We start from the raw sequence: 23,310 nt of genomic DNA on the forward strand, positions 1-23,310 counted from the left end.
GTTGTGGTTCAGGAAATGTTAATACTGGAGATCTCCTTCAGGCTCAGAGGAGGGATGCTCACTGCTCTGAACCTCTGAATCATCATCATCATCATCATCAACTGCCTGCAAAAATGAGACAAAATGAAGTCAGGTTCTACTAGATGTTCACTTCTGCACGCCTCAAGAATATACTGATGATGAGAAAAACAAACACCAAAATACTAGTATTCACAATACAGTTCACAGATCATCAGCTACCGCATCTATAACTATGTTGAATTGCCTCAATCTCTAAAATAAAAAACATTGAATGCCTTGTGTCCTCCACTAGTACCATCACCAGAGAGGCAAACTGCCACGTTTGTGACATCTCGTTTCTTCAGAACCTGCCACATGGAGGCTTCCATGAGCTGCAAAGGTGGGACCAGGAGACGCAGCGACGCCAGAGGTAAGGGCCCACCTGGAAAAAACAGATAACCTGCTATTTCACTTTCAGTCTGAATGCTTTTTGTGTCTACAACAGGGCAAAAATCACATGTCAGATTAATGATCAGCACATGATGGGGAGTCAGACTGGGGCTGTGGATTACAGTTATTCTGGGATTAATATGATGGTGGTGTTGGGGGTATTTAAACAATAATAATAATAATAAAAATAATACTTATATAAATATACATGTATATATTTTATTATTGTTTACTTATTTCTAAATATTTAAAGATATATATATATATATATCCTGTTTTTAAGGTTTAACTAGTCTGAAGTCTTATGGTTTAAATCAATTCAACATTTTTTATCATTAATAATAATAAAAATAAAGAAACTTTATTTAGAATATCAGAAAATCAGTTCATGGACGTAAATTATAAAAAAAAACATAATATGGTGGTAAAATAAATAAATAGGGAGTGGGAAAAGTGGCATTTTTTAAAGTTGTGACAGCATGTGTTTCTTCAGTACATTGTTGTGATTAGGTGTGATTTGTTGAAATTCCTTTCCTACTTAAAGGCGCTATGTTTCGTGCTCCTGAACGCCGCATTAAAGTGCCGAACATACTTAACGCAGCTCCAGACTGACCCGGACTCGAGTCTTCATGGAGCCCGCTAGGCGCGCGCCCGCGTCTCTGGAGCGCCTGCCGTTCAACAACACCGCGCTGAAGAGGCTGCCGGTGGACGACTCAAGGGAGTCCGCGTCCCGGACGGTCCCGGCGGCGTGTTTCTCCAGAATCGCGTCTCTGCAGCCGCTGGTGCGTCCGAGCGTCGTGGCCCTGTCCCGGTCCGCGCTGGCTCTGCTCGACCTGCGTGCGCAGGACGTGTCGAGCGACCGCCGGGCCCCGGAGTACCTGAGCGGCTCCCGGCTGCTGCCGGGCTCCGAGCCGGCCGCGCACTGTTACTGCGGCCACCAGTTCGGCCTGTTTGCTGGACAACTGGGAGACGGAGCCGCGATGTACCTGGGAGAGGTGGAGTCCGGCACCCACGGGCGATGGGAGATCCAGGTGAAAGGTGCAGGAGTCACACCTTACTCCAGGTAGTTTATATTATCATTTTGTATTTATTTGTGCATCTCATTAAGACATTTCTGGAGCAGGCTATAGATGGGGGACAAAATGATACATAGTCTGATTCAGCAGGTGAAATCTGAGGCTCAGCAGAGGCATGTGAATGCATGAACCCAAGGAGAGCTGCTTAAGAGCTTAACTGCTCGGCACACATCAAATGAGTCCCTCATTGTTTGCCTCAGTAGAACCATTGGACCCGTCAGCTGATTTGGTCTGTTAGACATGCAATATAAAAGGCTATTTATCTTTCATTCTAGTCTTAATCATACATATTATTATCTTATTAACATAAATGTAGATTTAGACAGCATCGTGTAAACAACACGTTGGAGCTCATTCTCGTTTTTTAAAATTAAAATTTTTCATTTACCTCATAATCGGAGTTGAATCTCCAACAAACACATTTCCTCAGAGGCGGCGATGGCAGGAAGGTGCTCCGCTCCAGCATCAGAGAGTTCCTGTGCAGCGAGGCCATGGCCGCCCTGGGGATACCCAGCACCCGTGCGGCCTCCCTCGTGACCTCTGACCTCTACGTCAGCAGAGATCCACTCAACAGCGGCAGGCGCATCCCCGAGCGCTGCTCGGCCGTCCTGCGTCTCGCCCCTTCCTTCATCAGGTAAGGGAACGTCTCCAGACACAAAGAAGAAGATATCTGTGGATTCCATGTCATTTAAAAAGAAATCTCTCTCCGTCCTAGATTTGGTTCTTTTGAGATCTTTCTGGGCCGAGATGATTTTTCCGGCCTGCAGGGTCCCAGCGCAGGGCGGCACGACCTTCGTGCTCAGCTGCTGGATTATGTCATCGAGACGTTTTACCCTCGTATCCAGGAGACGCATAGCAACCGCAGGGACAGGAATCTGGCGTTTTTCAGAGAGGTGAGGGCCAAAGGGGAGAAACACATTTAGGATTTGGGTGTCCCCTTTTTAGGTTGTTTCCTGTCATGCTGTTGACCCGTGTCTCCCCAGGTGATGATGAGGACCGCTAAGCTCGTGGCCCAGTGGCAGTGTGTTGGGTTTTGCCACGGCGTCCTTAATACAGACAACATGAGCATCTTGGGTGTGACTCTGGATTACGGCCCCTTCGGTTTCATGGACAGGTAGGCTGCTCTGCCTCAGTCATATCATATATTAACTCATATCCTATTGGAAACCCACCTGCGTGTCAGATTCGATCCAGATTTCGTCTGCAATGCGTCGGACAAAAGGGGGCGCTACTCGTACCGGGCCCAACCGTCCGTGTGCCGCTGGAACCTGGCTCGCCTGGCGGAGGCGCTGGGCTCGGAGTTGGATGCGGCCGAGGCGGGGGGCGTCCTGGACGAATTCACGCCCACGTACGAAGCCTTCTACCTGGGCATCATGAGGAGGAAGCTGGGCCTCGTGAAGGAAGACGAGGCGGAGGACAGCGAGCTCATATCGGACCTGCTGCGTCTCATGCACAACTCTGGTACAAAGGCGGGAAAACTGCTTTCAGACAGATTAATGGTAGATTTGGCAATGTGTGAGACGATAAGCTTTTATCCCTGTAAAGTCTGACCCATCAAACAGACGGTAACTCAGATGTTTATTAATTAATTAATCCCCCCAAAATTTAAATTTTGCAATTTAAAAAAAATGTGACATGCCCGGTCAATGATACCATACATACCAGCAGTATCAAATTTGATATGCCAACAAATATAAATATAAATAATATATTGTGAAGTAATTATGCATTTTTTCAATACAGAAAATATAAAAAAATGTGAACAATATAAATGTTATTTGTACCATAACTTCTTGAAAATTAGCAAAGATTTTCCTGCCAAAATTGTGTTGATGATTTTAAAAAGCCCTTACACTGCAGTGGAATGATAGTCCACTAGAGGGCAGAATACATGTATCAGGTCATATCCGACATATTGATAAGATAAAGGTCTCAGATGTGATATAAATGGTTGTGTAGGACTCTTATGCTTTTGACATAATGTATTACCAGGTGCCGATTTCACCAACACATTCCGTCTGCTAAACGGCGTCCCCTGGCCTGAAGGGGGCGACAGTGAGAGGGCGGCGGTGGGGCCGGTCGTGGACCTCATCCTGGAGCAGTGTGCCTCCATCGAGGAGCTAAAGGTGGCTAATGAGCCGACTATGGAGGACCGGTGAGGGAGTGTGCGGGGGTTTCTTCACAGAGAACATACTCATCCACCGTATCCTCCTAATAAATGTGCATCTACTCCTCAGCTGAGCAGGATGCTCCTCTAATGTTCTTCTTCTTTTATATGCTAGCATTTTGAGGGAAAGGATTACCAAGACAATATGTAAGTTAAATGTGTGTTTTGTGTCATTTAGGTGGGATTTACGTTGAGACGGTAGCATGCGTGAACCTGACATCGTGTAGGACTAGAGCTGGGTTTTAGGCCCACATCGCTCACCTATTCTCCCCTTCCAGTGAGCTGGCGATGATTCTGTCCATGGCACAAAGCAACCCGGCCATGTTTGGGATGGTGGCCGACAGACCCGCTGTGTCCCGGCAGCTGGAACGGATGGGACGGCTAAAGGAGCTGCTGGAGACGGATCAGGATGAGCTGAAGGAAAAGCAGCGTGGTGACTGGATTCATTGGCTTGGCCGCTACAGGTGAGAGAAAAAAGAAGTAAATGTGCTGCTTAAACATAGTATTGTGGGTAATTTGTTATATATTTCTGTATCCAACTATTTCTCTTGAAACAACCAGGAGGCGTTTAGCCCGGGAGTTCGATGGCACGGGTGACTTATCCCTCATCAAAAAGGAGAGGCTCCGCGTGATGAACAGCACCAACCCCTATGTTGTCCTACGCAACTACATCGCCCAGAATGCAATTCTGGCTGCTGAAAAAGGAGATTTCTCTGAGGTTTGGAGACTGATCAAATGAATTTTCCAACTTTGTCAAAATATGTATTTATATCCATTAAAGCTGGGCTGAAAGGCACCATGGAGTTCAACGGTGTAAAACAGGGTTTGCCATTGGAGAGGAAATGGATGCAATGAATCTCATTGGCCACTAGGTGAAGACAAACAGCCATCAATGGTGCAGATATACGTAAACTCTGTTGCTGTTAGACCAACAGCTGCTTAAAAGCTGCAGTTGTTAACTTTGTTTATAATGACAGTTTGAGCATATATTATTTTTCAGGAATGTTACCAACTGTAGCTTTAACGGAATAAGTTGTGTCAATGGCATGAAGAGCAATTATTTTCAATGATTTCATGATGTTTTGCCTCAAGGATCAATAGAAGTCATCCTGTCTGTACCTTGTCCTGCAGGTCAACAGGGTCCTCAGAGTCCTGGAGGAACCGTATTCCGATGCAGTCCGGTCGGAGCCCTTGGATGGACCTAACGCATGTGGGGAAAAGGAGCAGAACGGGAGGGAACATGCCTACAACAACAAACCTCCCGCCTGGGCTCAAAGGATCTGCATCACCTGATCGTCGTAGAGCCTCCGAGACAGGCGGAGGAGAGGAAGTCCGTTTCCGTCGGCACCGTTACTGCTGCCCTCCGCTTCCAACCTCAGACTTCCTCTCCTGCTTCCTGGAAGGAGGATGTTACTTAACCTCGTGTGTTTTGGTGTTCATCAGCGTGGTCGTAGAATCAACGCTGACGAAGTGTGACGACTCGGATGACCAGTCACACGGTGACCCGTCTGGGTCCGAGACACCAGGAACACAACAACGTCAAGTACAGATAGTTGACTTACAACGTTGACGTGTCAATAATCACAAATAGCTACTGGAGATAAAATAGGTAGAATAACTGAGAAACATGGACAGTGTTTTATTTTTACTTTAGCGATTATATGGATGTCCTGCGATAGACTGGCGTCCTGTCCAGGGTGTACCCTGCCTTCGCCCAATGACAGCTGGGATCGGCTCCAGCCCCCCCGCGACCCTGAATACTGGATAAGCGGTAGAAAATGGATGGATGGATGGATGGATTATATGGATGTGTGTGTGTTTTTTTTTCTTACTGGCTTGATGGGGCCAGAGCCCGGTTAGAAATCAGTGATGTCACAAATTTCCCCAGAGATGTATTCTGGCAACACGTGAACTTGTGAGATTTCTCCTTCAACAAGACTCTATTCATGATGTCAGACACTTGAAAAACAGAATCTGAAAGGCCCCTACATTCACATGGAGGCCTGCTGAAGGAAACATGACACAGATAACAAGTAAACTGTGCTTTAATCCCCACCCATCACCAACCCCACAAACACGCATCTAGCCGCCCTTTTGAGGACAAACGTGGGACAAGAGGACGTTGATCATGTTCTTGATGATGGGAGCTTGTGGGTGGAGGCTGTGCGGCAGGTTGTGGGCCAGAACCATCTCCCAGGCGTCGATCAGGTGAACGTTCAGGCCTTTGAACACGCCTCTGAGCACCTTGTCGCGCTGCAGCGAGAACCAGTCGCTGTTGGTTATCGTCTCATAAAGGGACATCAGATGTTTGGGGTTGGCGGTCCGGACGATGACCAGCGTGCCCGGCGCCCTGTCCAGCAGCCGCACCACCGCCCTGCGGATTCTCTGCAGCCTCCGGATGTAGACCTCCATGGGGAAGGTGCCCAAGTGAGACCAGATGCCAATGACCACAACGGTGTTGGTGCCTCCAGTTAAGCCGTCTAGCTCATTGGCGATGTAACGAAACTCGCTGGTTGAGACGGGGGTGATGCGGAGAGGAGGGCCGTGGCAGCGAAACGTCACCAGGATGTTGTTCGTGTGGTCCAAAGCCAAGAAAGGTCCAACATTCCTCAGGCTGTGAAGGTCAAACTCCTTCAGACCTGAAAGGATCACAGATTAAGTATCCGTGTGAAAACCATCAAACAGTTGCCAGAAACCCATGTGGATCAGCTACCTGGTAGTTCTGCGTTGAGGAATTCAAACCACTGTCTGATGGTGGAGTCTCCGTACAGGTGGACCACCTTGCCTCTCAGACACTGGCTGATGGCAGAGGAGGTGTTGAATTGGTGAACTGTGGTGCCATCTAGTGGTCGCCAGGCACCCTGGTAGTAATAACCAGAGGGTTGGGATGTCACAATGCTGCTCTTTTCCTTTAACTGACCTAAGAGGAAGTTAAAGGAGAAGGGTTGAATGTTTTTGCTACTCATCTAATCACATGACAAGCCCAAAACCATGGGTTCGGGGGGCTCTCAGCCTTAAACCAAATTCATTATCGGCAAAACATTCAGTTTTTCAAGGTTAAAGACACACCTTTTTAATCAGGCTTTTAACTAGTATTTTAAATTCTTCTTAACGTTCTTATGTGATTTTATCTTATTTTATATTTTTGCTTCTATCTTGTTTTTAGATGATATTGATCTTAAATAATTTTAGTTGTTTTACTTATCATTGGTATTGTTTTATGTTATTATCTTTATCTTTTATTAAGCTGGTCAGTTATTTTTTCATGTGTTTTAGTTTTTAGCTTTAACTCCAGTGTTTCCTCAGGGGGGTCCTCCACACTGGGAGCTGTGTCTGGGCTGCTGCTGGGGGTGCTGTCCCTGGGTCCCTTCGGCTCGGCTGACTGTTGTCTGTCGGTGTCGGGGGGCCTGGGCACTGGTGCCCCTGTGGCACAGCCTGCGACTCCTCCCAGTGTGGATGGCCCCAAAGATAGCGTTTCCTCAATCATCAGTGTCATGCCATGTCTCCCTATTGTCAGTAGTGAGAGTGTGTGTGTGTGTTTGTGTGTGTGTGTGTGCAGTATGGAGGGTGGGAGGGAGGGGCTTTATTTGTAATTGTTTTTTCTTTTTTTCTTTTTGATGTGTGTAAAGCACTTTGTGTTACATGTTTTTGTATGAAAAGTGCTCTATAAATAAAGTAAAGTAAAGTTTTCAATTGGTATTATTTAAAAACGTGCTTTACCTTGCCTTTTTGGCAACACAGTGACACTGGCCGGTCCCGAAGCCCGAATGGAGACTTTCATGTTGACAGCACTGAAGAGACAACACATGATAAAAATATATTTTAAAGACAGAAGGGTCATTCCATGTGAAAACAGCCAATATCTGGGTACCATGTACATGGTACCTCTCAGATTTTGCTGAAAAGCGGTGAAAATATTCCTTATGTTAGCAAACAAAGGAATCTGCAGTTTCAGATCAATATCTCAAACGTTTTGCCCGTGGCGTCCATATGAATTTCAAGTGCCACACCCCTTTTTGACACATTGGAATTTCACATTTCATTTGTTGGCATTTTTGGAGGCCCATGACTTCTGTTCTAATAGTGATAGAAGGCTGAAAGTTGGTCTGTTAGTTCATTGTAGTTTGTACCACACAATTCTGCAATTCTGCAAAAAGAATCAAGATTCCTTACTATTTGGGTGAGAGGTGGTTTCACCAAAATCCTGAAAAATGTTGACAGCATGTGTCATTTTTCACTTTTTGGGTGCCCCTAGCACCACGATTAATGATCATATTTCTTCTAAACAGGATTATTTGTTATATTTAGGAACTTTGCTCTTGCCAAAATTAATTTGAAGGATATGGTACCACTGGTGGGGGTTTTATGGGGGTCCAACAACCCTTTCGGGCAAACACATAGCTAACACTGGATGTATGTGTCACCTCTGAAAGAGCGTCTTCTCCACGGCGCTGATGTTTTCTATGTATCCTCCCCTGACGTGGCTGATCCTGGCGTCGCAGCTCAACCTCTTCGGCTTGTAGCAGAACCACGGCTCGCCCGTACGATGGTCGGTGTAGTTGCAGAGCGGTGTCCCGGTCGACGCAGGCAGACGTTACAGACGGTGGTTTCAGACAGCGAGCCCGAGCGGAAGAGACTCTTGAAGAAGATCCTGTCGGGCTGCTCGCTGGTCAGCCTGTTGAGGACCCTGACGGCCTCGCTGGGGTGAACGAGCGTCACCTGATCGGATGGAGAACCAGAGTTTTCTATTTCTATGCCTACGGTACAATCACATTTAACATGATAGCTTTTAGCATCACCTCAACCTGTGCCTCTCCTTCCCAGAGTAAAGAGAACACAGCAGAGTAGCTCCCGTTCAGATGATCCACCACTTGCCCGACTATGCCTGCACCGAGCTTCAGGTTGTGTAGCCCAGCCAGTAAGACATCTCCCCCAAACGTCTTGGGACGGCCCTGGAAGTCAGACATTTGGATCATCACCTCCAGCTGATCCCCTACGTGCCACCGTCCTCCTCCCCTTCCTGGGAGAATGCGGACGTTGCTGTGAGCTGGATCACTGGTCTGCTTCAGGGAAACAGGACCTGGTGATCTGGGAGGTTCTGGCCAAGCAGTGGAGTCCAGTAGGCGGCGTTCCTCCAGAGCGTCCTGAGGGGAGAGTGGCTGGAAGGTGCAGAAGCCACGATGGATTTGAGGGTCAGAGAAATCTCTCTGGACGTTGACGGTGGAGTTGAGTTCATGCTGAAACTGGCAGGAAGTCGAGAGAGGGACAGTGATGAAGATACATCAAACAAACACTGAGGGATGTTTCCCAACCCAAAAATCAAATCTATATTCTGCCGCTCTCAACTTCCTGTGTGGCCTTAACTCCCATTGAATTCATATCATCAAGGTGTTCTATAATGGTCATTTGTGATATTTTATGTCATTATTCCAGATGACAGTTTGATTTGATTGATGAAGATTTTCATGACTGAAAGTGCATTAAATACTGATGCGAAGACATTGAATTAAACCAAATTAAAAGTACAAAACATCAGGGAATATTATTTTTTTCCCCATAAACTCCAAATTACAGGCATTTCTTCAGTGACCTAGAAGTTTGGGATCATCTCTTTGGCTTTCAGAAAAACTATATTTGTGAGCCATTTGTTGAGATTTTTAATCGTCAGTCGATGAGCTGCTGCTGTCAGCAAGTCAAAGAACAGGATTTAGAGGGATTATACCATTTGCAATATAGAACATTATTAACACAACCCGACTCATTTTGGACAAATATCCCACTAAAACAGACTTCTTACCTCAAGAATGTCCATGTGACGTAACACGAAGACTAAGACAAAGACAGCCAGAGAGAGGAAGATGGCGGCATACACCCTTCCAGCAATGGCCTTCATTGTGGTCTTCATCTATGGCTGCAGCATAATGTGGTAACTTAGATATTGTTATGCTAAAGAATATTATTTTATCTCAACTGTAAAATCATGGCTATATTTTGACATTTTGTCTGGCTTTCAATCATTATTTAAAACAAATATCTGTTTTCACTTTCATTACAGAAGCAGAGTGAGGACTTCCAGCTCAGCGTCACCTACTTCCAAAGTACATGGAGATGAGAAAATGTCAAATATATCAACTACCAAAAGAGGTGAAACCACAGCAACAGGCCAATGTGTTTCAGCTTGTGGCCTCCATCAGAGTCATCCCAAACCGTTTGAAAATATAAAACGACAACCAGTCAGATGCATCCACCCACGTTCCAGCCAATGGGGCGCCCACAGCTGGGCTGGATACGTGGTCATGTGACTTCAGGCCAATCACATTCCCAAAACTGGTAGAGAGGAGAAGGAAGTGCCAAATAAAAGCACATTGTCACACCTGATTGGTCCATATATTCTTCTCAGGGACCCATGTGCTTATTTAGTGTTGCATATTATGAAACCACACACACATACACACACACACACACACACACACACACACACACACACACACACACACACACACACACACACATACACTGAACCCAAAATGAACCCGTTTTAACATTTGACAGTTAAACCCTCAATTCTTTCAGAATAAAATTTGATGACTTTTCCTAAAGTGACCCTAAATACACAAAAAATGTTTACATTTTTTAAATGTTAAACTTTCAATTAGTTTGCCTCAACTTTTTGTACATTGAGGCTGTTCCGGTTCAAATTTGATCTGTATCGGCTATATTTAGATCCATCCATGTGGATCAAGTCAAGCAAAATGGTGGTTTTAGGTCATCTTGAAACTGTGAATCTGAATATGCCATGTCTGACAGGCACCTGCTGGTCTTTGAAGGGTCATGTTGATCATATGGTGCATATAAGGACCAGAAGTAAATAAACCAATTAGAATCCATGAATTCTGGGCTACCTGAGATCAAGACAGAGGTCAAAATAAGATTCTAAAAACTTTGAAGGGTTAAGACAGGTCTTTTCTTTCAGAGTTTTATCTGCAAAAGGAGAACAAGTCTGTCTCCTGGCCCTGATCAACAAGTTACACAAGAAGCCCACACAGGAAAAACAGGATGTGTGGTATTGTGTGATAGTGAGATGTTTTTCTCGAAAAACAAGTGTTGAAAAACCTAAAAAGAATCCACTCTCCCCGCTCATTAATTAAGGATTAATATTCAAGTTATTAATGTAAAACGGGCTGTTATACTAAATAGATCTGTAGTTCATCAAATGCAGTGAATTTTTAAAAATGACGGTTAAATGATTCTGCAGTTTTGCATTTCCTCTCCTCCTCCTTCTTCTTCTTCTTCTTCTTCTTTTCTTTGATTAACAGTAGATTAATATTTAAATCTTTGTCTTCTGCATCTTCCTTGGTTGTGCAAACCGCCTCGCCACATCCTCATACCAGCCTGCAAGTCATACTTTCCAACAGTTGTCAAGAATGAATATTAATAGACTTCATCCTCTGGGGATCACGAATATCAAAAGATTCATTGCGATTCTTGACAAAAATCAAGGAGCAGCTTTCCATCCCATAATGTTTCACAGGCATGAGGACACTCATTACAGCGGCAGGTATTTCTTGCTGGAGTCGACTGCGGCATGTTGTCTAACCTGCTGGAAGTATTTGATGAAACTTCTGAAAAAGGAGGAGTTGCGACAGAGGGAAGGAGGCGTGGTGGTTCAGGCGTCGGGGATAAAAGCGCCACCCTTGTTGTAGACTTTGCACCGACATACGAGCTTCAACCAACACACAGGTAAGCCTCGTCCTATTTTGTACCAGGGAATGAAGGCTGTTCTTATTTGTTCTAATGATACGATGGATTCTGTATAAAATGTTGTTTTTCTATTGTGCTTTCAGGCCTTTAAACAGCAGCCATCATGACGAGCTGGGTTCAGTGCTGTGTGCTCATCTCGGCGTTTCTTTTCAGCTGCACAGAACAATCTGAGGTAAAACAAACTCCATCAACTCTCCTCCTCCATGTCTCACTTTAAAAAGTTATTTTGTTTGAAAGTCTGAATGCAAAACTGTTTCTGTGTTGTTTTTGCTAGAAACCCCAGGATATACTTTCTCCTCAAGGTATGCAGTGAAAGTTATTTCTGCCTCACAATCTCATGCAAATACAAGACGTCATGTATTCAGACTGGATGTTGTTTCCTCAGGAACCGACTGCACTGAGATCCAGATCCGCTCACCAGAATCCTGCAGCGGGGTTTATGTGATCCTGCCTCCTGAATTCAAGATCCCGATCAAGGTAATAAAAGAACCTGATGTGTGATGCTTGTAATTGAGGGTTTGCAAAGCCCAACGCCCTTAGTTACTGTTGCTAGGCCTGTCTAAACAAATACTGGATCTTAATATGTACTTTTCTCTTCTTTTGTGTCATTTTTGTCCACTGAAATGATAGAAATATCATAATAAAAGAAATATAAAGCTAATGTAGCCCGTGCTCTACGTTTACCTGCTCAGGTGTACTGTGAGATGCGACCAGACGGAGGCTGGACGGTGTTTCAGAGGCGTAGCGGACCAGCCCTGTCCTTTGAAAAGAAGTGGAAAGCATATCAAATGGGATTTGGAGACTTGGCGAGTAAGTGAAGAGTGTGTGGATGGGCGTGGGGGTTAAACGGAGCTTGTGACGACCGCGGCACGCCCTCCGTAACCACACAGTGGATTTAAACATCAACAGAAAGCTCTTTGTTAAAAACAATAGAACAGACATTTGGATTCCACCTGTAATTGCATGAATGAAAGGATGATTGACAAGTCGTAGGCCGACAGGTCAAAAATCAGACGCATGACGTTAAATGAGAGAAACCTCTGTTCGATTCCCCCCCAGAGGACCACTGGCTCGGGCTGAGGACAGTGTCCTCTCTGACTGGCGTCAGCACCAAGAAGTGGACCCTGAGGGTCGACCTGTGGGACCACGACAACGGCACTGCTTTCGCCGAGTACAAGGACTTCAAAGTGGGCGAGGAGAAGGACGCTTACAAACTGAATGTTGGGCAATTCAGCGGAGACGCAGGTACAGCAGGCTTCTCTGACACAAAACGGTTATTTGACTTTCAGAGTCATTTTAGATCTTCATCTTCAAATGAAGAAGTAATAAAACGCACCTTCTGTTTTCAGACACAATCCTGTTTATTCCTGTTTAAATGCATCAATCATCACTTTTGACCAGGTGCAATGATTACATTATGTGTGCAGGTGAAATTAATTTGTGCATAACATTTGTTTGGCGCTATAAAAGACAAGACATTTGCTCTAGAGTGGTGAAGTCCCGCCCCTTCCGCTAGACTCCCATGCTAGACTCTCATTGAGAGCAGCGAAGAGCTGTAGTTCACAAAGCGGTCTCACACAAAACCTACCATTATCAAACTTCTTGGCCATAAATCGTATTTAAAAAAAAATTATCTTTAAAAACCACAAACAACATATGAAATTCATGGCACAATTCAAACGGGACCAGCAAATACTTTCAGTCTGGCCATAGGAATACATGCATCAGAAATTCATTTTGAGGTTCGCCACTCTATTATTCCAACTTCATGGGCGAGCCTGTATATGTGCGAGTGTGCTAACGTGAACCGAGCTTGTGATGTGGTAAAAAATGTGCATGAAATTCTGCTTCATGGTGGAGGAGGAAATTAGTAAAAGTCACATGACTTGTTAGCGTCATTAGACGTCCTGTGACGTCAACCGAAGGCGCCATCATCTGGTGGTCAAAGTTTTTTTTGTTGCCATTTTAAAATCCAAACTTCCTTTAAACGGTTTCCAACTGTTTCCCGCCCAAAAGGCGACGCCATCCGCGGAGCCTATCCAGGCATCGACCAGAACGGCTTCGGCTTCAGCACCGTGGACCGCGACAACGATGGCTGCACCCCGTGCCTCTTCGGCGACATCCTCCAGCGGGACTGCGTCTCTACGGAGGGCGGCGGTTGGTGGTACAGCCGCTGCGGCTCCGCCAGCCTGAACGGCGCCTGGCATCCGCGCGGTCAGCACATCGGCTGGGCGTCCGGCGTCCACTGGCTCACCTGGAAGGGTCCCGCGCCGTACTCCATGAAGGCCAGCAGGATGATGATCAAGACTGCGTGAGAGGAACCAAACCACGTCTGACGTCACAGCGTTCCTGTAGCACACTGCTCCCGTTTAGCAAAAGGAATCATTATTGTTTTAATACGCAAATCATATTCATATATATGGCTTTGCTTTTCATTTCACACTTTCTGCCTTTGAAGATTGAATATTCTTGAATGCTTTCCACATGTTTCCATGCCAACAGGTCAAAAAGAGTAAAAACATTCAGAGGAAGACATGTTAAATGGTTGATGATGTCATCATTAAGGTATTTCTTTAAACAACAATTTGAAAAACAAATGCAAATAAAGTAAATAATGATAAATAATAAAATAGAGACTCTGATTGGTTGCTTTCGGGGGGGGGGGGGGGGCATTGATGATCACATGCCACTAGGAGCACTAAGAGGTTATCTATCAGGAAGGTCACAGGACATGGTCTTCAAGATTATATCTGCAGTACACATTTGAGCCACACGAGGGAGCCTGAATGTTGACGTCCTAATATTTCAATAACACATGCATGAAACAAGACCTGTTCAAGTGCATTTTATTTTCATCATGAGACATAAGTAGAAATACATATTCATTAACGTTTTTTTTTTTATACGACGACCTTTATCAACATGAAAGTGTGTGAATAATATGTTATTGTTGCGTCATCATGAAAGGATTCTGTTTCTGTTCTCTGGAGCCACAGAACATTCATATTTGAGGTGAGAGTAGAATATTATTTATTATTAGAAACATACTGTTCACCTGAAAGGATGCAAAGTTGCAGCCGAGGAGCCGGTTTAGGATTTGAGGGAATTTGGGCCCGTGGGCTTTGAAGCTTTAACAGCGAATTAAATTGTAAGTATCGTAAAATCCTGTGGAGCCAGTGCACGATGCTATAATCTGCGATACCATATTAGGACTGTTTGGTTAGCAGACAGCAGCTTGGACTTGGCTCAGCAGAATCTGGTCTACACCCGCTTTCTTAATGTGGAACACCATAGAGGATCCTCTGCAGCAGCTGAGTTATTACTCGACAGATCTGGGCTATTTCCCCCGAGCCACGGGGCCTTCCTCGGAGGAAGCCAGAGATTATACACTGGGTTCTTTGGACTCAGCTTTTACTGGCTTTAAATTGACTCAAATGCTGCACTTTTGTAAGTGTTCTCCATGCTTTTTTGTGGTTGATATTTCAGAAAGGAATCAGGAGGGAAATCAATGGGTGCAGCAGCTTTTCTTTGTTCGTGATTGGAGCGGAACCGCTGCACGTGAAACTCCAGCTTCTTCTAGTAAAACACCTTGATGCAAAAATGTTTGGAAGATACCCGTTACCTAAAAGTCTCTTTTTAACTGTAAAGTTGACCTTGAATTATAGAAGCTAACTGTGTTAGCAGCTTCACACCAGAATCCACATGGATCCAGATCCAGTAAGGGGTGCTGAACCACCCGTCGCTCCCCCACTGTCCAAATATGGTCACATCCTTTCACTGGTTGCAACAATCCAACATGGCGAAGGCCAAAATGCTGAATTCAAGGCCTCAAAACCGTAGTCCACAAAATAATGTATGACGTTTCCATGACGACGTCCTCTCTCATTACTGCCAGAGCCAATTTGTTTTTATTGCATGTCATGACTTTAATCCGTATTAAAATAATGAGTGCTGTCGTTAGTTTTAAGTGCCTTAAAATGTGATTTATTGTCTCTTTATTTAATTGCACCACTTTATTTCAGTAACGCCAGTAAATGTAGGTGGAACTCGTTACTTCCGCCCCAGTATTCCTACGTCATTCGTCTACTTCAAAACTACTTTGTGACTTGTTCATTAAATGTGTGTTATTATCTTTATGACTTCCTTGATCTCGGTCACACACTTATAATCTTATTATACTTGAACACCGCGACCTCAGCGAGCACGTGAAGCAGCCACGCCTGCAGTCGCGCGCGTAAAGACCGCAACATCCCTCAGCCGGGAGAGAGAGAGAGAGAGAGAGAGAGAGAGAGAGAGAGAGAGAGAGAGAGAGAGAGAGAGAGAGAGAGAGAGGCTGACATGATGGACCCCCCCCGTAGATTAAAGTCTCACACCGGAGCCATGCACGCGTAATAGCCGTGACCGACCGACGACCGGGGAAGGAGGATGCTGGTGCACGAGGCGGGATCGGACGTGCGGCTCGTCCGGCAGATCGCCGCCGGCATGAAGATCCAGGCGGGCGGGGAGCACGTGGGCTGCGGCAAGGTCGGACCGGAGAACCCGGAGAACCAGGTCATCTGTTTGCAGTGTGAAGAGGGGCTGCCGGTGCGGGTCTGTCCGGGGAGCCCGCGCAGTCCGCGCCGCGCCGCCGAGACGCGCCTCTCCTCGGGATCCGCAGGTACAGAGGCAGCCTACGCAGCACGGGGGGGACCAGAGTAGACAAGCTGGACTTTTCACACTGGATGTTGTATCTGCTGTTTATTCTGTTTAATATATTCTCACACATAAAGAATGAATGGAGCAACTCCCTCAGTGGGTTATCAATACAGACACATGAATAATCATTTCTGTGTGGCAGATGCTTTGAAGTCAGTGTATGGTGACCACCAGGGTCCTTCATTTAGATATATTTATCATTTTAATTCAGCAGGAGCCTCTAAGTGGGTGTTGCTGGGAATGTGGGTTTTCCATGAGAACTTAAAAAGAGTGTGTTTGGAACACACACACACACACACACACACACACACACACACACACACACACACACACACACACACACACACACACACTCCCACACATTCTCCTTTTTCAAGTAACATCCTAATATTGCAGTCTAACATTTAACAGGATATCCAACCTGTTTCTGTTATCCCTTAAATATGTAACGTGACACTATCAGCCCTTGATGAATATCGGCCGATGAATCGCTTCCTTTTCTTTCTCCAAACTCCATCGACCTTTAAAAACCCACGCTTGACCTCTAACAGCATTCGTTCCTTTAAGATCGTAACATCGGATATAAATTACGGATCCGATACGGTTCGTTCAAATCCACGTAACTTCAGTAACAAATGACACCTGCAGGTTTTCTAAGCTCCGAACATGGAGGTGATGAATGTCTACCCACAATGCAGTTGCTCTCGTTAAGCAGGTGAGAGTTTCCTGCAAAAGTTATTTTGCCTTCAGGTCTGAGTCCACTGTAAAAAATAAATAAAAAGTAAATGTCACAGTAAGTAGAGACTGCAGAACCACAGAACTCCTCTGCTGAGATTCATCTGTGAACCTCCAGCTTCTTCCTGTCACTGGACCTCAGTGATGACAAGCAGCGTTCCTCATCAAGGCCTTCATTGTTTCTGAGTTATTATTGATTATCCGTGATGGTAATCAGACACACGTTTATATGTATCCTGGTAGAAACTCATCACATCTTAAAGCTGCACTGTTCAATATACAGTCACTCAAACATTCGCTTCTCTAATTTGATTGGATTTGTTGATTTTCTCTGTTGTAACTGAATCTTGTTGGATTTCGGACGTTTGGTCGGTACAAAAACCTCGACAAGGAAACTGTTTTTCACTACTTTGTGACATTTTACAAGCCAAACTTTAATAAATGGAGAAAAAGTTATGCAGATGATGTGGATGAAGTAATAATCAGTTATTATGGATTGGCCATTTAACACATTCCACATAGTAAATGTATATTATTTAGCTTTTCTGGTCTTTCCGATCACTCAAAGAACTTCAGACTTCATGTCACCATGAACACACATTCATACACTGATGAGATAATCCATTCACTCAGCCGTCAAACTTCTAATCTTCCCATCCAGTGACCAATCAGAGATCACCAATTAATAGCCCGTTAATTAAAGGGTTGGGGGTTGTGGAGTCTCCAGACCAGTACGGGTCCAGGGTGTCAGGGTCAATGAAGGGATTTCTGCTCTCATCCTCAACAACGCTGCTAATGTAGAGAACGTTATTCACGCCGGATGATTTCATTCCCATTATAAAACGCTAGACGACGGCACTAAAGCTGCCAGACGCATGAGTTCTACTCCCGTAATTCTGCCAAGGTCAAGGGTTTTTTCCTTCTCCCCCCTTGTGTATCTCGATGTGAGGAACGTTGCAGGATGATGGGTTTTATTGCTCAACGCGATGTTGCATTGCTGCACTCTGAGTTGATGCCACAGTGACCCTTACGTGTGACCTCTCCGCCCGCCGTAGACCGCGAGCCCAGCAGCAGCAGCTACAACGTGTCATCGGGAACCTTCTACAGCTGCGTCAGTCAGATCACCATCGGTAAGCTGATGTCACGCATGTTTAAGTCCTATAACTAGATATAATAACTATGCATGTTATTCAACTTAAGGTAACGGAAGTTAATATAATTGTTGACTTGGAACAGCGCTCTCCTGCGTGAAAGTCCTGTGTTTGCTTCATCCATCCTCCTCTCCCAAAACAGATTTTCTCACATTAAATTAGGATTTGACCTAAAAATTCACCATGTTATTCTTCTTTTTCTGTTTTTTTTTTAAATCACGGTATTCCAAAATTTAAAGGAATAACTCAAAACACGATTCGTCACATTTTCATTCTATTGGCAACGTAAGGGTCATATATTAAGAAAGGAAAACCTATTTAAGATGTTTTTATTGACTCCAATAAGAATGAATAGGAGGTTTAGACCTACATGAGTTTCTGAGTTGCCTAGCAACCTGGATACACTTCGCTACCTCACATATTCACGGTTTTATTACTTCAAAGTTGCGTCTCGGAAGGAAACTGAAAGCTGACATAACCTTTTACATCTCTCGCCCACACGGAGAAAGAGTTAAAAAAAAAAAAAAAACGCAGCGTCGACACTGTTGGACCAACGTGGCTGAACGCCAAGATGGCTGGATTCCATTTAGCTTCTTCTTCTTGAATGTGGAATTTGCTAAGCGATAAGAAAATTAAAAGATTTCCCCCGACGTCACTTTGTTTGGATTTCAGCGCTGGCTGACAGGAAATAATTATCCCGTCTGTCACAAAAATGCAACCTTTTTTTTTTGCAATATTCAAACGTCGACTTGACATTTTCTCATTGAAGAGAGAGAGAGGGAGAGAGAGAGAGATAGAGGCTGAGCTGGATGATGATAAGACTTTGGGTTCAGCTGAGGCTGCAGCTGCTGCATGCAGGTGTTCCTCTCTTCTTCTTCTTCTTCTTCTTCTTCTTCTGTGTGCTACATAAAAACAACTAATGATGTGCTGAGGGAGAGAGGCTCTGCTTATTGAGACTCGCCCCTCTTGGTTTAAGGGAAAGATGTATAGCCTCGCCTCCCCACTCTGACATCACAGATCGGTGATTTAAAAGCCTTTGTTTGAGAGGAAAAACACAAGTCAGCAGCTGGAGGTTCTTTAAAGGATCGATGATGATCTTCCATTAATTCCAGCTCCCAGCTGTTGTTGTTGTTGTCGGGATTTACTGCAGTTTGTGCGGCTGATAGACGGAGATGTAGAGCCTTCGTCCCGAGGCCGAGATGCAGTGAAGGGTGAAGGTCCACAGCATTGATCGCTGATCCACATCCAGAGACCCGAGAGTTCAGTTCAGGCCTTTCAGCTGTGAATGAGCTGGGATTATTCTTGTTGCATCACTAACGTCGTCTCTCAGCCAGTACAGCGGTATGCTGACTCGGCATTATTTTTATTTGATTGAATTTCATGAGAGAATACTTTCAGGTATTCATACGTTTATTGACATTTGTCAGTTTTAATATCAGCTCGAGCGTCTTGGTTTCTTTTTCTTTTAAAAACATGCTTTTATTGCCGTAACAAAGAGGACTGTTTCTAAACAGGCAACCCTTAAAATCCCGGCCACTTCTTGTTTACACAAGTTTTGTTGCATTAAAGGACCAGTGTGCAGGATTTTAGGTTGATCCTAAACTCGCCCCTCCCTTTCCAAGCGTGTTGAGTATACGTTCTGGAATATAAGATTCATTATAAATCTTCCTAAATCAAACTTTACACGTGAATTGTCATTCCTTTTCATTTTGAAGATTTTTTTTAACATGTTGCTAGTATATGATATATTATTTTAATTTAAAAAATCCTCAAACATTTGAATTTGAATAAAATTCTTTGTTTTGTAACAAGTTACATTTAATTAATTGACTGTATTAGTGTTGGAGCCAAAATCGATTTTTATTTTGGGTCATTTTTGATTATATAAATATATATTATGATGCAAGCGAGAGAGCAAACCGCTTTTTTCTTACCGTAGTGAAAATGTTGTTTTTTTTAACGAATAATATACGACTTATATTAGTGTAGCCTGATCTTTATCTGCAACTGTGCATAAAGAAATGGCTTTAAACTCAATAAAAAATGTAATGATTTGGTTGTAAATGAAGCTTTGTACTTTCAAATCGGTTTCAACATATTATATAAGGTGTTTTATAAGGTGCCGTCCTGCAGCCTCTATGATGACTGTGGCCTAGATACCCGCACCTGCACCCTTGGTCCTGTACCCCTGGTCCTGCACCAGTCCTGCACCCCTGGTCCTGTACCCCTGGTCCTGCACCCCAGTCCTGCACCCCTGGTCCTGTATCTGTGGTCCTGTATCCGTGGTCTAACCTCCGAGGGCCTCGTTCTCCTCAGAAAGCCACGCAGGCACTTTTTATTTCTGATGACTGCGATGTGCGTATTTGCTTAGAACACATTATGTCCCTGAAGGCTGCGTGCGCCGAGAGTTTTGGAGGTCGTTCGGATACGAGCCAGGTGTGGATTACCTCCTCCGCCCCCCCGCCTGCCTTTCCAGGTGACTTTCATGGGATGTTTAGGACCGTTGGTTCAGTGCACATCTCAATGGCTTTCCTGAAACAGCCAGACCAGGTTTCTGTGTAACCCAGTTCCAAAAATCACTCAGTGAAAGTTTAAAATCCAGCGTCGGCAGCTTTCTATTTATTTTCTGATTCAGCTTCATAATAAACGTTTTCTCTCAGTGTTTTACTTATTTCACACCAGCTTTTCTGCATTTTGTTTTTGTTCTCATTTTGGGAAGTTGTGATGTCACATACTTCCTTGCACCAAAAAAGTTCTGGAGATAAACTACAACTCTTGGAGCGTGCAACAAATTACGGGAACATTATTTGATTTGAGGCAAAAAATAAAGTCAGAAGATAATAATCCAATTCTTAAAGAAATAAAGATGATCGGTGTATCTCTCTGAAACATACAGTTGTTTTTCAGCTAAAAGAGTCTCATTTTCATGTGCAGATGTTTAGATAAACTAGTGTTGCTCTTTATCCCTGCATCGAGTATTTACAGTAAAATACAGAAAACGTTCACAAACACGATCCTCTTCTCCTTTCTGAGCATCAGTCAGGTTTTTATTCTACTGTACAAATTCAGAGAAAATAAAGTTGTCTCTCCTCGTTCTAGTTGTTTGCGATTGCTGACTTCAGCATTATTGTTCGGGGACGCTGAAAAACCACTTCAGGAGAATTTGAGGCTGTAAACCAGCTGGGATGAGACGTGCTGCTCAGATTTACCTCCGAGTCTCGTCCTCGGGCTGAGATGTGTCCGTGTGAGGGAAGAGACTCGGAGACCGCCGGGCCTTCCACGACTCCACCATCGATCCGGCCGCTTGTTCATTCTCTGGAAATCTGCTTGGCTTTGTGTTTCACAGGGAAGCAGGAGGGGGGTGTTCCCTGGTCCTACCTGCCCCCCCCACCCCACCCACCCCGGTGTGTTACATAACGAGAACACAGCTCACAGTACTGTTCAGATATTAAATATCCCAAACGGGGATCATGGAAACGAAATAACCCTTTAGTGAATGAGTGAATCTTTTATGTCGGACTGAATAACAGTAAAGCGTGTCTAAAATAATGTATATATATTCAATATATTCAATAAGAGGCGATGGAGACAGCTGTAAAACACGCTGCTGAACGTTTTATTCTGTTTAGGTCTGAGAGGCATCACCAGGACATTTAAGAGAAGAGTTCAACGAGTTTATAGAAGGGAAAAAATCCCATTTAGCTTAACTTTATATGGCTTAAGTACCGTCAAAAAGCATGGTGGAAATGCAACGACAGTCGGGCCGTTACAAGTGACCTCAACGTGCCGTGTGACAGCGATGTGTCTGAGGAGAGAAAACTACATTTACAGTCTTGTTTTTGACCCGCCGGAGGGGAGGAGTTCCGGGTCAACGGTCTCGGGGCCCTGTGAGGACCACATCCAAGGTCTGTCCCGGTCCTCTTCTATCAGAGGGGTCCTGACTATGTCGTCTAATAACCGCTTCCTGTCCCATCTGAGCACAACCGCCATGAAAACTCACCAATTATCTTAATATGAATCAAATAAAATAGTCATTTGTTGTCCTTTAAGTCATTTTGACCTGAAAAATCTCATCATTATTAGTTTGTAGAGGTTGTAACGGGTGAGAGCTGTTAAGCGCTTCCTAAAATCTGTGAAGACAGTGGAATGCTGGGTAATGCCCGATGACAGTGGAAGTTAGGTGTTTTAATGGTGATTTCAGCTTTCACCACTAGAGGGCAGCGTTGCTAAGAAGATAACTGTGATGCTTTCAGTGTCTTCTTTCATCGTGACACCTGACACAACACAGGAAAACACATTTGAATAATATTCCTGCTGATGTCTCTTTCTTCTTCTCTGGCAGGGTTCGACCTCGGGGGTCAGGTGGCCATCGGCTTCTCCCACTGGGAGAGCCCTTTCCCGGCGAGCGCCCAGAACCTCCCCAGTCCGGACTGCGTGCGCTCCGAGGCGTCCGCCGTCCCGCCCCTCAGCGAGCACCTGGAGCCGCTGTCGTGCCCGGCGTCGCTGTCCGTCACGCCGCTGCCCACCTGCAGCGCCAGTCAGGAGACGCTCTGCGACAGTAGCACCAGTACGTACCTAACGACTGACATTCAAATTTAGAAAATGACTTTTACTTTGAAAGGTCAAAAGGTCTCCAACATTCTCCTACTTTCCTTTACACAGTTTGTTCAGGAGGATGATTATGACTATTTAATTTAGCCACTTTTGGAAGACACGTCAAAGCTTCAAAACTGACCAGAGATGTTTTTACTCATGTATTTTATGTCATAGATCAAAACACAAATATCATAAGCTTAGATCTTATTTCAGGCATCGAACAAAAAACCCTTAAAAGACATCAAGACGAAGGAACAGGAAATGCAAAAATGCTAAATTAAAATGTAGTGACTCCATCCTGCAGGAATCTAAAGAGATCTTTTCCAATAAATTATTTTTAATAGTAAAAAACGTGAACCTATCCTATAATACCTGTGTGTGTGTGTGTGTGTGTGTGTGTGTGTGTGTGTGTGTGTGTGCGTTGCCCTTGAGTCTCCATCAAAAAAGGTACAAACTGTCATCAGTGCCCAACTGTCATTGTTTCGGACGACAGCAACACCAGCCACAGCCGGCCCTCTTTTCTGATTGGCCGCCGACAGAGGAGCTTAACCTCTGATTGGCTGCCGGGGGAAGACGGATGAATGGCATGCACCTCCCTCCCTCCCTCTCTCTCCCTCTCTCTCTCATCGCTATAAACATCCTGCTCATGCTTGTGTGTTTTTTTTTCTCCTCCAGAGAA

At 44.7% G+C, this 23,310-nt stretch overlaps 4 protein-coding genes, 1 long non-coding RNA gene and 1 pseudogene across 7 annotated transcripts in view; 3 read left to right on the forward strand and 3 right to left on the reverse strand.

Annotated features, from left to right (window-relative positions):
• Positions 1–1,194, reverse strand: LOC311032307. The gene is made up of 3 exons (XR_014599170.1): positions 1,064–1,194; positions 369–442; positions 1–105 (listed from the first exon to the last, which is right to left on the reverse strand). It is a non-coding gene; the product is annotated as an uncharacterized lncRNA (long non-coding RNA).
• LOC311032187 (uncharacterized protein) overlaps positions 1–23,310 on the reverse strand; it is a gene marked incomplete at its 3' end in the record, with an annotated part of 228,111 nt that overhangs the window by 187,389 nt on the left and 17,412 nt on the right. The gene's annotated exons all lie outside the window — the stretch shown is intronic.
• selenoo2 (selenoprotein O2) lies at positions 374–5,314 on the forward strand. 2 transcript variants are annotated; one of them, XM_084038984.1, is made up of 11 exons: positions 374–430; positions 1,052–1,513; positions 1,957–2,160; positions 2,242–2,419; positions 2,510–2,640; positions 2,710–2,987; positions 3,519–3,652; positions 3,809–3,840; positions 3,972–4,157; positions 4,255–4,411; positions 4,825–5,314. In XM_084038984.1, the coding sequence occupies exons 2-11, from the start codon at positions 1,080–1,082 to the stop codon at positions 4,984–4,986; spliced, it is 1,896 nt and encodes a 631-aa protein (XP_083895110.1). In that variant the 5' UTR covers positions 374–430; positions 1,052–1,079; the 3' UTR covers positions 4,987–5,314. The 2 variants fall into 2 exon arrangements, with proteins under 2 accessions (XP_083895110.1, XP_083895111.1); XM_084038985.1 differs by lacking the exons at positions 374–430; positions 3,809–3,840 and having other exon boundaries at positions 1,050–1,513; positions 3,519–3,681.
• Positions 5,700–8,975, reverse strand: LOC311032232 (NXPE family member 3-like; annotated as a pseudogene). The gene is made up of 5 exons (XR_014599380.1): positions 8,493–8,975; positions 8,118–8,412; positions 7,414–7,484; positions 6,407–6,613; positions 5,700–6,332 (listed from the first exon to the last, which is right to left on the reverse strand). The product of XR_014599380.1 is annotated as an NXPE family member 3-like (transcript).
• On the forward strand, positions 11,308–14,084 carry LOC311032051 (techylectin-5A-like). The gene is made up of 7 exons (XM_084038659.1): positions 11,308–11,433; positions 11,538–11,626; positions 11,729–11,756; positions 11,840–11,931; positions 12,147–12,264; positions 12,514–12,699; positions 13,471–14,084. Exons 2-7 carry the CDS (start codon positions 11,558–11,560, stop codon positions 13,767–13,769), a joined length of 792 nt encoding a protein of 263 aa, XP_083894785.1. The 5' UTR covers positions 11,308–11,433; positions 11,538–11,557; the 3' UTR covers positions 13,770–14,084.
• LOC311032533 (anoctamin-4-like) overlaps positions 15,867–23,310 on the forward strand; it is a 28,210-nt gene continuing 20,766 nt past the window's right edge. The window contains exons 1-3 of the mRNA XM_084039404.1: positions 15,867–16,111; positions 17,940–18,014; positions 22,378–22,602. Coding sequence (XP_083895530.1) covers positions 15,880–16,111; positions 17,940–18,014; positions 22,378–22,602 — 532 coding nt within the window. The 5' untranslated portion in view covers positions 15,867–15,879. The remainder of the gene's footprint in view (positions 16,112–17,939; positions 18,015–22,377; positions 22,603–23,310) is intronic.

This window comes from Eutrigla gurnardus (genome assembly GCF_963514095.1).
Source record: "Eutrigla gurnardus genome assembly, chromosome: 21".
NCBI lineage: Eukaryota > Metazoa > Chordata > Actinopteri > Perciformes > Triglidae > Eutrigla > Eutrigla gurnardus.

What these genes read in the sequence shown, in the direction of transcription:
- selenoo2 (XM_084038984.1), top strand. Translation starts at nt 1,080, where the DNA reads ATGGAGCCCGCTAGGCGCGCGCCCGCGTCTCTGGAGCGCCTGCCGTTC. An exon ending in ATCTGGCGTTTTTCAGAGAG is followed by an intron (nt 2,420 to 2,509) that starts GTGAGGGCCAAA and finishes GTGTCTCCCCAG; the next exon opens with GTGATGATGAGGACCGCTAA. An exon ending in CCCTTCGGTTTCATGGACAG is followed by an intron (nt 2,641 to 2,709) that starts GTAGGCTGCTCT and finishes CCTGCGTGTCAG; the next exon opens with ATTCGATCCAGATTTCGTCT.
- LOC311032051 (XM_084038659.1), top strand. Translation starts at nt 11,558, where the DNA reads ATGACGAGCTGGGTTCAGTGCTGTGTGCTCATCTCGGCGTTTCTTTTC. An exon ending in GCTGCACAGAACAATCTGAG is followed by an intron (nt 11,627 to 11,728) that starts GTAAAACAAACT and finishes TGTTTTTGCTAG; the next exon opens with AAACCCCAGGATATACTTTC. An exon ending in AATTCAAGATCCCGATCAAG is followed by an intron (nt 11,932 to 12,146) that starts GTAATAAAAGAA and finishes TTACCTGCTCAG; the next exon opens with GTGTACTGTGAGATGCGACC.